At 39.5% G+C, this 13898-nt stretch overlaps 1 protein-coding gene across 3 annotated transcripts in view; it reads right to left on the bottom strand.

The window, feature by feature from the left end:
- The window catches only part of tenm4 (teneurin transmembrane protein 4), a 287914-nt gene that overhangs the window by 71550 nt on the left and 202466 nt on the right, over positions 1 to 13898 (bottom strand). For 2 of the 3 annotated variants that reach the window (XM_088346406.1, XM_088346404.1), the window contains 5 exons: positions 11307 to 11568; positions 8145 to 8412; positions 7650 to 7793; positions 6577 to 6826; positions 5390 to 5410 (listed from right to left, as the gene is read on the bottom strand). In XM_088346406.1, coding sequence (XP_088202532.1) covers positions 5390 to 5410; positions 6577 to 6826; positions 7650 to 7793; positions 8145 to 8412; positions 11307 to 11568 — 945 coding nt within the window. The remainder of the gene's footprint in view (positions 1 to 5389; positions 5411 to 6576; positions 6827 to 7649; positions 7794 to 8144; positions 8413 to 11306; positions 11569 to 13898) is intronic. The other variant, XM_088346405.1, reaches the window with a different exon arrangement.

The raw sequence follows: 13898 nt of genomic DNA, 5'->3' as shown, positions 1-13898 counted from the left end.
ATAGTCAGCTGTTGCTGCTGCACCACCTGAGGCTACAGGTCAGTCACGCCATCGACCCACTGCAATTTGCTTACCAGGAGAAGGTGGGAGTGGAGGATGCTATATTATACATGTTACACCGATCCCTCTCTCACCTGGATAGGGCTAAGGGGGCTGTGAGGATTACATTTTTGGACTTCTCCAGTGCCTTCAATACCATACAGCCTCTGCTACTGAGTAGGAAACTGACAGAGATGGGAGTTAGCTCACACCTTGTAGAATGGATTACTGACTACCTGACAGGCAGACCCCAGTATGTGAAACAGGGGGGCTGTACATCGGACACTGTGGTTAGCAGCACAGGATCTCCGCAGGGGACCGTGCTCTCCCCGTTCCTATTCACTCTATATACATTGGACTTTAAGTACAACTCTGAGTCCTGCCATGTGCAAAAGTTTGCCGACGACATTGCGATCGTGGGATGTATCAGAAATGGGCAGGAGGAGGAGTACAGGAAATTGATTCAGGGCTTTGTCTGATGGAGCGACGCAAACCACCTGCACCTGAACACCACCAAGACCAGGGAGATGGTGGTGGACTTCAGGAGAACCAGAACTCACCCGGTTCCTGTAACCATCAAAGGAGAATGTGTAGAATTTGTCCAGACCTACAAATACCCGGGTGTGCAGCTGGACAACAAACTGGACTGGACTGCCAACACAGAAGCTCTATGTAGGAAAGGGCAAAGCCGACTTTACTTCCTCAGAAGGCTGGCCTCCTTCAAAATCTGCAAAAAGCTCCTGAAAATATTCTATGAGACAGTAGTGGCAAGCGCCCTCTTCTATGCGACAGTGTGTTGGGGAGGCAGCGTCAAGAAGAACGATGCCTCTCGTCTCAATAAACTGGCTAGGAAAGCGAGCTCTGTTGTGGGCAAAGAGCTGGACAGCCTAACAACAGTAGCTGAGAGACGGGCACTGGAAAAGCTGCGGTCAATCATGGACAATCCATCGCATCCACTACACAGCATTATCTCCAGACAGAAGAGCAGTTTCAGCGACAGACTGCTGTCACTGTCTTCTACTACGGACAGACTGAAGAGATCTTTTCTTCCTCATGCCATGAGGCTCTTTAACTCTACCCGGCAGAGTAAAAGCCCACAGTAAACCACACCACCTACATTGCATATTACCGAATCTTATTGCAATATGTATTCTGTGTAGCACTATTTAGTTATTCTATATAACACGCTACAGTGGGCATTTGCACGTCACACTGGGTATTTGTATATTGTATTCTTTTTGCTTTATTATTGTATTGTTCTCAGCTCACGGATGCTGCTGGAAATGTGAATTTCCCTTCGGGGATGAATATAGTATCTATCTATCTATCTATCTATCTATCTTTCTAATTTGTGCATTTAATTTGTTCGGAGAATAATGTAGTTCATCTAAGTTATTTTTAGGTAACAGCAAAAAAACAGTAGCCATGCCAGGCAAAAATGTGCTCTGCCGGCCACTGCTTGCAGCATTATACGATTGAAGATAATGGATAGCAGCTGCAAGGTGCAATTCCCTTTTTGGTGGACAAAACGCCAAAAAAGACCTAAAAGGCAAGACAAAAATGTAGTCTCCTCTCAGCAATAGATGACCAGCGATAATGGATCGTGTCCGCATGAGTGCAGTTTACATTTTGGTGGACAAAACGGCATAAAAAGAGCCACCAGGCCCAACACAGGTATGCTTTGGTGGTTCCTACTCGCACCTACAGTGCCGTGGAAAAGTGTTTGCCCCCATCTTGTTTTCTGTCTTTTTAGCATATTTATGACTCTCAAAGGTTTCAGATCAACAAGCCAATATTAATATCACAAATATAACCTAAAGAAATACAAAATGCAGTTTTGAAATGTTTATTTTATTAAGGCGCAAAAATACAAATATTTATATAAGAAAATAAATGCCCGCTGAACCTCATAGCGAGTTGGGCCACCTTTGGCAGCCATAACAGAAATGAAACAGTTATGATAATTGGTGTTGAGTCTTTTACAACGCTGTGGAGGAATTTTGTCCGACTATTCTTTGCGAAATTGTTTCAAATCTGCCTTTTTGGAGGGTTTTGTAGCATGAGCTGCCCAGCTGAGGACACACCACAGCATCTCAATTGGATTTAAATCAGGACTTTAACTTGGCCACTACAGAACCTTAATTTTTTAGCCATTCAGAGGTGGATTTGCTGATGTTTTTCGGATCGTTGTCCTGCTGTATGAGCCAAGAGCACATGGTTTTGAGGGCAGAAACTGATGGCTAGATGTTCCTTCACAATCATTATTCCGTTGTCCTGGTCCTGAGGCAGCAAAGCAGCCTCATATAATCACACTGCCACCACCATGCTTTACTCTTTGGCATCATGTTTGGTTTATCAAATGCTGTGCCATTTTTACCTTTGTGAGTGATAAATATGCAAAAAACACAGAAATCAGGAAGACACAAATACTTTTGCACGGCACTGTATATTCAATTAGGGATAATGGATCAGGGAATATTTTCTAACCTGTGAGGCACTAAAGCCGCCAAGTACGAAAAGTGAGGGAGGTAGTGTTAACGAAGTAGGTTGGTATTCATTCTCACTGACCGAATTCTACCAATAGTTGCCAACTTATCTTGTGTATGTAGAGCATCCGCCACCACAAGCGTCATTGGGCGACCTTGAGCCGCCGCGAACATCCATATTCACCGACAACATCTCGTTTGGAGAAGATAATTGCATTTTGCCGCATGCTGGCGCAGGAATAGAAAAAGGGGGTGTATGGGGGTGGGGTCATCCAACCCCCCTTTAGTCGTGCATCGGCATGCTAGTCCGGCGCACCCGCAGCGGGATTTTGCTAGTTTTCTACCGACGCATGCTGTTTTACTCCCTGAATAAATCTCCTTTTTATCATGCAAATGCAGCCACAGAACAAAGGGATGTGATTGGGCTATTTTGGGATGGCGGGTGAGGTGTCGGGGGGGCACGCCTCGTTTTTGCCATCGTCCCGAATGTTCTCCCCATTTGTCCAAAGGTCCTTTAGAGCACGGGAGGCTTGTTACCATGACAACATAGGATAAAGATAAAGGGGCAGGGCTAGGGAAAAGGTAATTGATTTTGCCGATTCATGGAGTTTGGAGAAATTTACAACTTAAAGTTGAAAAAGATAGGGGCATTTTTTTTGCAAACTTGCAGGCCTTACATGGACTTTTCCAGTTTTTTAAGCAGCAGATGATATTCATATGTGTGATCGATTTATCAAATCAGGTGAAATAAAAATGATGTATTTTAATTTTGAAGTCTAAAGTTGTCAAACTGAAAAATAAATCAAATTACCATTATAGAAAAGTAATTAATGACTAATTATGTACAAATTTATTAAAAATCGATCAATAATATGTAAAAACAACACCAATACAGGTGGGCAGGATATTTGAGAGATTGTTAGATGAATTCCCTGATTACTTTGTAATTGAATAATCAAATCTGAAAAAAAAAAAAAAAACGAAAACTAATATATTAATGTATTCTAAAACAAAAAAAAGATATCATTACTGTTATAGAAAACAAATTCATAATTAGGGTAGATTTTAATATTTATCATAATCTATTAATAATCTGTAGAGTATCAATATCAACATTATTTCATATATTGTGTAACATCTTATACAATTACCTTTTAAAAAAAATCATAAAATATACATTAATAACATAAATTTAGATCTATATAATCATTTATATATTTTACAGACTGACTGCGAGTCACATCACGAAAACGGTGGTCATAACATTTCTAAACCCTGAGCAGGGTCACAATTTTCGATTGAAAATAAAGATATTGGAGAGAGGACACTCACAGAGATGGACAGAAAAGTCAATTGAGAGGCAGCAAGTGTTTGCTATTGTGGAAACCATTTTTTCTTTTTTCGCACCTGCGCTCTAAATGGGGGTTAGTGAGCGTCACGACTGAGCTTTTCATTCTCCGTTTGAGCGCGCGTTGGCTGGCCAGAGTCGTGACCCTGTGATGGGAAATCGATCGGGAGGCCTTTTGCGCCGAGACAAGTAGTATCGGACGATACCTGCCGGGTGCTTGTAGCACAAAACCCGTTGATTTTCTCCGAAATACTCCGACATATCGCGTTCTTAACCTTTAAATATTAAACTGTATGTTGTGTACTAAAACAAAGGTCTCATACAATTGGCTATGTCATCTACAATGTCATAATACATAAAAAAAATCATTGAAAAACCCAAATCCAAAGTGGACACTCATGCTTTTGTGATGCAGTCGATCGCGTGTAACGTCATTCAATTTCCACAATGGGTCCTCAAACGCGATGAGCCAATCACAACTCAATGCACTTGGACAATCTCAAGCCCACATACATTGGAATACATTTCACTTAGTCAGTTTTTGTTGTTTTTCTTGGGTGTTTTTCCTTACATTTTAAACTTTAAAATGTTCAAACGGAGTGCATGCAGTACATGCAAATCTGATATAAGGTATCTCTCTCTCGCTCTCTCTCTCTCTCTCTCTCTCTCTCTCTCTCTCTCTCTCTCTCTCTCTCTCTCTCTCTCTCTCTCTCTCTATATATATATATATATATATATATATATATATATATATATATATATATATATATATATATCTCATCTCATCTCATTAGCTGTACCGCTTATCCTCATTAGGGTTGCGAGGGGGCTGGAGCCAATCCCAGCCATCTCCGGGCAGTGGGCAGGGGAGACCCTGAACTGGTTGCCAGCCAATCGCAGGGCACACAGGGACAGACAGCTCACTCGCTCATTCACACCTAGGGACAATTAAGACCGCTCAATTCACCTGAAATGCATGTTTTTGGAATGTGGGAGGAAACCGGAGTGCCCAGAGGAAACCCACGCAAGCACGGGGAGAAAAGTAAAAAATAGAGTGATTTAAAAATACTCCTAGAACTACAAAATGTCCCCAAGCTTCCTCAGGGAAATGTAACGGAGTACTAAATGTAACTTGTTACTACCCACCTCTGGTTATTTTGTCTTCTATATAGGGTTCCATGGGTTTGGATTGCATTAGCTCATTAGCGACAGTATTTATCATCTGCCATACAGCAATTTTAGTTCATGATTCCCACCTCAGATCGGATTTATGTTGTATCCAGGGGGTCTACTGTATTTAATTATTTTTGTCAAATATATACACTGGCCATTATTAAGCAGCAGATGCAAAGCGATTGCACGACCCCCAAACAAAATAACTTAAAAAAGAAATCAGCTGCTAAGAAATGACGGAAAGTAGACAGGCAATCTTTGAGTCAATTTATAATCTCCACTTTTAGGGCGATATGTTAGAATTGGGTTCAATGGTTCACTTTTCAGCTCCTCTAAAGCTTACCTGTGCCGGAAGTCTTTATTTCTGCCAAGAGCAGCACACAGGGCACAAAATAGACAATAAACATTAGTAATTGAAAAAAAAAAAAGAGAGACAGGAAAACAGTCGTTTAGGGCAAGATTAATCAAATGGAATGTCGTAGATTCTTTAGCTCATCTGGAAAGACGGTAACAAAGACATTTATTGCTTGCTTAAAATATCCAGATCAGAGTGATAGAGAAAGCAATATGTGCCATGTTTAATGATGAAGGTCCCTAGACACTGACTGCCATTATTTTATTTATGTTTCTATTTGTTTTGTAGATTTTATGGAGGAGCTAATCGCCTTAATCCACAAAAATATGTAAAAATGAATTAATTGTAAGATACATATTACAAAAAAACTATGTACCCCCAATATGTAATTCATTAATATCAATTACTGACAAAAACGTATACAATAAAGATCAATATATCGTCAATGGTATGTGAAAACAACCTAGCTCATTTTTTTTCTTTTTTTTATTGCTACAGATTGTAAACATTCCATTCATGCAGAAAATATAAAATAACATAAGATTTGTAAAAATGTATAGTATGAGAGTAAATAAATCAAAATAACAAAGACATAACAAAAAAATAATGTGAATTTTGTATATATAGAAAATATATTGTATCTATCATGTGAAAAAGATATATATGGATGTTTTACTTTTCGTTTTTTATTTTTCCATAAAATCATACAAATATTAGAAAAATATATGAAAATATGAAATGATAAAATATATGTATCAAAATTCTGTATACAAAAATCGAATCCAAATCAATTTACTAAACATGTGTATTGATAAAATGTATTATTCCTATTTGTATTTTTTGATTTTGTTTGTTTATTTCTGTGTGTAATCATTCCTTAAATACAGAATATAAAAATAGGGGAAAATCGAGACATGATTTTTAACATGACAGACAACTAAATAATAAAATATGTAGTATTCAGTTTTAACATCCATATTGTTCATATTTGTAAAACATAAGTAGATTCAATTATTTTCAAATTAGAATTATAATGTACCATTGTATTTGATATTCATATGTATTATTATATACATATATAATGTTGTAATGTGGTATGGTTGGTTGTTCGGTTGGTTGGTTTTCATTTCCTCACCGCCCTAAAAAATGGCAATACCCCCCACCTAATTATTTACCGTAGTTCCAGGACGCTGGTGACATTCCCGGTGGCATAGATCCTGCGTACATAGTTGAAGTCCCCCACGTAGAGGCTCCCGTCAGAGCTGCAAGTAAGCGCAACGGGTGCTAGCAACTTGTTGCCATCTGCCATTCCGTTGCAGCTCGGGCAGGAAATGCTGCGGCGCCGCCCGTTGCCCATAACACTGCCGATAACGGGCGGCTGCTGCGAGATGAACACGTTCTCACCATTGCCCATGTGCAGGATTCCTGGCCAGGATACATGCATATTATTTTTCCAAAAGAACAGTATATTATATTGGACCGCAATATGTTGCTGTATTGTGTAGTGCAACCCAAAACGAGTGCTTCAAAGTACAAGAAAGAAAACAAACTACAGCAATATGAAAAGACCAAACCACACTGATTTGCTCCTCATTGATTTGCCTTTCAAATGGTTTTACTTCTTTAGGGTACCCGTCCCACCAAAATTGTGAACAATCATGTCACCTTCCCTGGGTGAGCCTCATGTTATGTAAAATAAATAAATAAATATATCTAGAAAATATCCCAGCCATCTCCGGGCAGTGGGCAGGGGAGACCCTGAACTGGTTGCCAGCCAATCGCAGGGCACACAGGGACAACATTCACTCCTAGGGACAATTTGGACCGGCCAATTCACCTGAAATGCATGTTTTTGGAACGTGGGAGGAAACCGGAGTGCCCGGAGGAAACCTACACAAGCACGGGAGAACATACAAACTCCGCACAGGAAGTTTGGAGCTGGATTTGAACCCACGACAGGTTCCCATGACATGAACTGTGCCGCACAAGCGCTAACCACTGCCCCGCCGTGCTGCCTATCATTATTGTACAACATCAATTGTACAACAAAATTAGAAGGCTTCTCCTTTTAGTGCAATGTAAGATTAATTTAAAAGACAAACATTTGTAAAAAGATAAACATGTACAAAACAATATATTAATGATATACAACAAACATGTGTATTTATATATGTATATTTATTTATTTGCCCTTTTGGTTTTTCACATCCATAATAAGTGACAAATCCGTATTTAAAAGATGACTTACCGCTCTGTACATTCAAAGCATGATGCTTATCAACAGTCCAGCCGCCCAGTTTGGAGGCCAAGCTCTCATATCCCTGAAGAACTGCTGTCCTCTTCTCCCACAGGATCAGGTCTGGGCAGGACTCGTACTCGAAACCCACCGACACTGAAAACACCACGTTAATATTTATATATATATATATATATATATATATATATATATATATATATATATATATATATATATATATATATATATATATATATATATATATATATACACATACACATACATAAAGGACGTCGACCAGTAGGAGGCAGGCATAACTCATACATATGCAAAAGTTAAAGTTTTTTGGGGGCATCAAAAATAAATCGTTGTTGATGTTGTATAGTGGAAAAATTCAGTAAAGATTGTCTAAAAACATCTTATTCCACACGGTGAAGTAAAAACGTCATAAGGCGGAGTCGCCGTATCCCAGATGTCAACTGTATACATATTTTTTTCTACACTGACCAAAGGCTTCTGACAGGCCGTAGACTTTCTGGCTGTAGACGTCGGTCTTGTCCCACACAAAATCGTAGAGGAGGTTTGGGCCTGCAGGGAACCATTTCCTAAAAAGACGGCCTTCCACGGCTACCATCAGATGCACCTTCATAAGGTTGAAGGGAATGGCCGCCTGCGTTAGCGCCACCCTCAGGACAGATTTATAACCCGCCGTCCTGCTGCTCAGATAGCTCAGCTTCATGTTGGTTCCTGGGATGGGAACTTCTTCTTGCAGGGTCTAGCAGAAACAAAAATGTTCATTTTTTTTTTCTGCATACACTAGCTGACCAATAGAGTACATGGAAAACATATATTCTACCTAAACACACTTCATTTACTCCAATTTTAGTTCTTACCTATATATTAAAACTAATCTTAATCGTACATCCCTAATACATATATGTGTGCGACTTATACTCCAGAGTAAAATACTCAAACTTTGTTTCTAATAAGCGAGTTAACTTATACAGTTCACAAAAAATATATATACAATTCACAAACACCCTTTTTGTGTGTGTCCCACTATTTTGTTCTTTGAGTGTACCAGAAAAAAAAACATATAAAATAAATAAATTTAAAAAAAAAAAGATATGTCAGTTTTTGGCAAAAAAAAAAACTATTGTTCTATTGCAAGAACTGTCTTTTTGTGTCGTCCTTCATTTATTGTATTCCTGTTTTTATTGTGTTCATTGTGTTCCTTATATGCTGAAAAATAAGCTATGGCATCTTTTACACAAGAAACTAGAACAAGGTGGGGGTTTTTTCGGTGTAGTTTTGTTTTACGCCAATATCATACGTAGAGCCCATTCGTTTTCCCCACTGGCCGCTGACCAGTACAGCCTGTCACATATTATTCAGAACTTTTCCTCCGAGCGAAGCCGAAATATCGATACAAGGACAATTACAACGCTGCATTGCTGAAGGATTTCTTCATTATAGCGCACTGAATAGTTTTCCCCATCGATTTGATAAAAGGAAAGTCCTTTATTATGAACGGCCCGATCTGACTATGTTGCCGTCACTTCACCCTTGGGCCCGCTGAAGGTCAACAAGCTGTGCTTTATTCCGCACTGCTCTAATTAAGTCACCTCTACCCACCCCCTCCCGGCCTTCTTTAGTCCGACGAGATATAATGTAACAATTCAAATGGCGAACTGTTGTAGCGCCGGTCAGAGGACACGTCAGTCAGCGCCGATTGATCCAGATTGCCCTCAAAGAGGCGAAAAGGCGACCATAAATAGATTGGTAGCAAATTCCCAGATACTTTATAAATCTTAGCGGGCAAACTGGGAAATGAGATAATTAGAAAAGGGCAAAGAGACGGATGTTGGACATACGGTCACGTGCAGCCGACGGCCGGTTGCTCTGTAGATGAGGTCAACGGCAACGTACCCGAGGAAGCCGATTTATCATTGTTGGAAACAAAATGGAGTTGCCACTAAAGTACAAGGACTCTGCGAAGCGGCTGGGAGAAAGATTTTTGAGAACTATATAAGAGACAGGGTCATAAATCTAATCAAATAGCCCGTTTCGATTCACTGGCGAGAAGATTCCAGAAGGTAAAAATTTGGTCCACGAAAAATTTAAATTGACTTTAGTCGACCCCCAGGATGCGCCGACCCCGACTTATGACGATTTCACTTTCCGGTGTGGAATAAGATTATTTTTCCCCTTCATATGGCATTTCCCCTAATATACGACATCTATTTTGCGAGCACAAAATATATGAAAATCAAACTTTGCAGCACATGAAGTTACCGCTCTAAGATGCTTGTCTGTTATTGGTCAACGAAATATCTAATTCAGATCTGCTATTGATTTGTGTCAAAGCATCATGAAAAAGTCAATATGTTATTGGCTGAATTACCTGCCTCAATGCCAATTCTCTTTCTTCAGTTCACAACTTGGTGTGCTTTGTTAAGACCTTGCAAGTCAGCTATAAAATACTGTAGTCTTTTTCTAATGTATTTATTCGCTATGGGTCACAAGACATTCCAGTTATGTTAAAAGGAGAAGCAAAAACATGATAACCATGAAGACGAAGCTTGCAATCAACAAGAAATGCAAGGAAGGCACTGAAATTGCTACCCTCCAGAAGTTTTATGGCTGTAACCAATTAACAACCACAACTATTGCTAAATATGAGGGGTCTTCAGAACAGATATATGTCGTATCCTGGGGGTTTACTGTACATCTTAATTGAATTCCAGCTTGAAACAACCCAACAACATCTCCCAAAAAAGACAATTAGAAACTTCAAAATTCAAATTTTCGATTTGGTCAGATTTTATGCATCTTTTGAAATGAAAAAAAAACAAAACATTTTTTTATTGTATTTATGACGTTTTCTAGCCTACATCTTAAATCAGATCATGTTTCTATCTAATTAATATCACTGTAAAGAATCTTCAAAATTGCCCCTGCCCCATTTCTAAAATGTACTCTTCCAGCCCCTCCTCGCAGCATTAGTCGACCGGGAAAAAGGGATTGTAGCCCCACATATAATGTTCATTTTAGGCAGAAAGAACGATTTTGCTCTCGTCCCGTGCTCTCAGCAAAAGTCGAGAGTCGACCAGAGATGATGAAGCAAAGCCGAAACAATGCAGTTCATTTTAGGCGGACGGAAATGGCTCACTTGAGCAGCCCGAACTGAAAATAAGGTGCTCTGCGGACACTTGCTCTCAGCATAGTCGACCAGGGATATTGCCGCCACAACGTTGTATGTCTTTTTAGATGGACCAGAACGGCATGCTTCCCGACAAAAGTATTTCCTGCTGGTCCCCCGCTTGCATGAATACGGAATTTAGGATAATGGATTGTGGCCGCAACAAACAGACCATTTTAGGTTGAAATTACAGCAAAAAATAGCTGCCAGGTTCGACAACGAAAAATAGGGGATAATTGATCAAGCAATTTTTTTATTCAACTGAAGATGGATTGCGGAATATTTTTTTCTCAACCTGTAAATCCCAGGATTATGAAGCTCGAATTAGTGAAAGACTACGCTTTTTTAAATTTTTGATTTTACATACAAAACAAGGTTGACAATGCACAGTGAAATAAGAAAAACAATCCTAAAAATGAGCAATCAGATAAAGCAAGAAAAATAAATAAATCGCACGTGAGCGTCACCTGGATCTCTGGCACCACGGTTCCCCTCTCAGCGCAGGATCCGGCAAAGGCAGTGAGAGGTGCGGGCGCCACAACAGGGCTCGGCCTGGCAAAGCTGCTGAGGTCGCAGCTGGGGATGTGATTCTCCTCGTGGCGCATGACCACTGTGTCCATGACAAAGAAACGTCCCCACGGCAGCCACAAGGTGTGTTCCTCACGCAGGAACGGAGCGCGCTCAAAGTGCAGCCCCACCGAGATGCCACCGTCTGTCACCAGGTCGAAGCTGAGGAATCACAATGTACAGTGGGGCAGATGAGTATATAAATAAATAACCGTATATAAATAAATAAAAACCAATTGTGCTAGTTTTTTCCACTTGAAAAGATGAAAGAGGCCTGTAATTCTCAAATTGGGTAAACTTTAACCATGAGAGACAGAATTTGGAAAGAAAAAAAACAGAAAATCACATTATTTAATTTTTAAATATATTTTTTCTAAACTAAAGTGTAAAATGGGTATTTTGTCATCTACAAACTAGCAAGATTTCTGTCCGTCAAACAGATCTAACGTTTTTTAATAAGGTTTAGGGAGATTCCACTGGTTACCTGTTTTAACTCAATACTGGTTGAAGAAACCTGTCCACAACCTCAGTCAGTCACACTCCAAACTCCACTAGAGCCAAAGAGCTTTCGAATAACACCAGAGAAAAAATTGTAGACTTGCACTAGGCCTTGAAGACTGAATCTATGATAGGCAAAACGTTTGTAACAAAATCGGTTAGAAATCAATGAAAAATGGAAGCCATATACAGCAAGACCCTCTACCTCGATCCGTGGCGCCATGCAAAGTCACACCCCAAGGTGTGGAAATGATAAAAATAACGGTAAGCAAATATCCCAGAAAAACAGAGCGGAATTAATTTAATGTCCTACAGAGAGCTGGGTAAACACTACAATAGGCTACTTTAGGGAACACGCAACCAGGGACTCAGATCCTGTATGCCTAACGTGTTCCCCTGCAGAAGCCAATACACTACCAGGCTATCTGCAATTTGCTAGAGAGCATTTGGGTGGTCCAGAAGAAGACTGGGAAATTGTGTTAAGGTCTGACGTAGCCAAGTAGAACGTTTTGGTTCTAATGCTTGGATGATAAATTATACTGAATTGCATCCGAAAGACAAAATGCCCACTGTAAACATTGAGGTGAACATATTATGCTTTGGAGCTTCTTTTCTGCAGAGGGACCAGAACGACTGATCTGTGTAAAATAAATATACATATACTTATGGGGCCATGCTTTGAGATATTTTGAGTGAAAATCAATGACAATGATCCCAAACACACAGCCAGGGAAACAAATGAGTGGCTGTGTAAGAATCCTTTCAAGGTCCTGGAGTGGCTTAGCCAGTCACCAGATCTTAACCCCATGGAAAATCTGTGAAGGGAGTTGAAAGTCTGTGTTGCCCAACGACAGCCCCAAAACATCTGCTCAGGCTCAGCTCCAGAGGAGAACTACATGGAGGAATGGGCCAAAATGCCAGCAACAGTGTGTGAAAAGCTTGTGAAAAATTACAGAAAACATTTAGCCTATGTTATTGCCATCAAAGAATATATAACAAAGTACTGAGATAAACTTTTGACATTGACCAAATATTTATTTTCCACTACGATTTGCAAATACATTCTTTCCAAATCAAACAATGTGACTTTCTGTATTACTTTTCACATTCTGTCTGTTATGTTTGAAGTTGCACAATTAGTGGTTGACTAAATACTTATTTGCCCCACTGTATGGTACGTCTTTGCTCAGATACCGATACTCAAGTCTTCAGTGGAATTCAATGTCCATTCCAATACACTACATAATTCACTCAGTACCTAATAAGTTAATTCTGTTTTTAACATTGTCCACCTGAAGAGGTGATCGCATAGGATTCCATTTTTTATTCTGACTATTATTGCGCACTGTTGTTTTGTCTACAATCATGTTGCTTTTCTCAACAATCATGTTGCTTTTCTTTGATTTTTACACCATTTAGGACACTCTACTTTTGTAAACAAGGAGATCCAATTAAAATAAAGAACTAAGATTTCAGAAAAGTTTGGAAATCCCAATCTGATTTTTTTTTTTTCAATACAGGCCCTCATAGGCTATTGCAGGCTGTGGACTGTAAAAAAAAGCTTGCAATTGGTCGAGAGTGGTTTGAATCGAAAGGTCAGAGGTCATATACAAAATCATTAATCGATTTTGTTTACTTGTAAAAGTGAATTATGGGCTGAAACAGATGGATCACAACAAGGATCATCAAACTAAGAAGGAATGCTTTTAGGTAGATTTTTTTTTTATCTGTCTTCTTTATCGTGTGTTTTGGAGTAAACATTTTACGCGGTTGGATTTACTGGACTATCGTGAATTTAAGGAGACCATGTTTGCAGGGAATCGTTTAACCAGCTGACTATGAAAGCACTTTATTGGTGAGCATTACCTGCTTTATAGTTTATGGCTATCTTGTTTCAGACTGATCGTGATATTTCTGTGATGGATACATTTTTAAGTGGTGAGTACATCTTGAATCCCGAGCGTTGAGATGTGGCATGACATATTTCAGTGACT

Source organism: Urocampus carinirostris, chromosome 10 (assembly GCF_059441175.1).
Source record: "Urocampus carinirostris isolate Australia breed hairy pipefish chromosome 10, RoL_Ucar_1.0, whole genome shotgun sequence".
Lineage (NCBI taxonomy): Eukaryota > Metazoa > Chordata > Actinopteri > Syngnathiformes > Syngnathidae > Urocampus > Urocampus carinirostris.
This window is presented reverse-complemented; position numbering and strand designations above follow the sequence as displayed.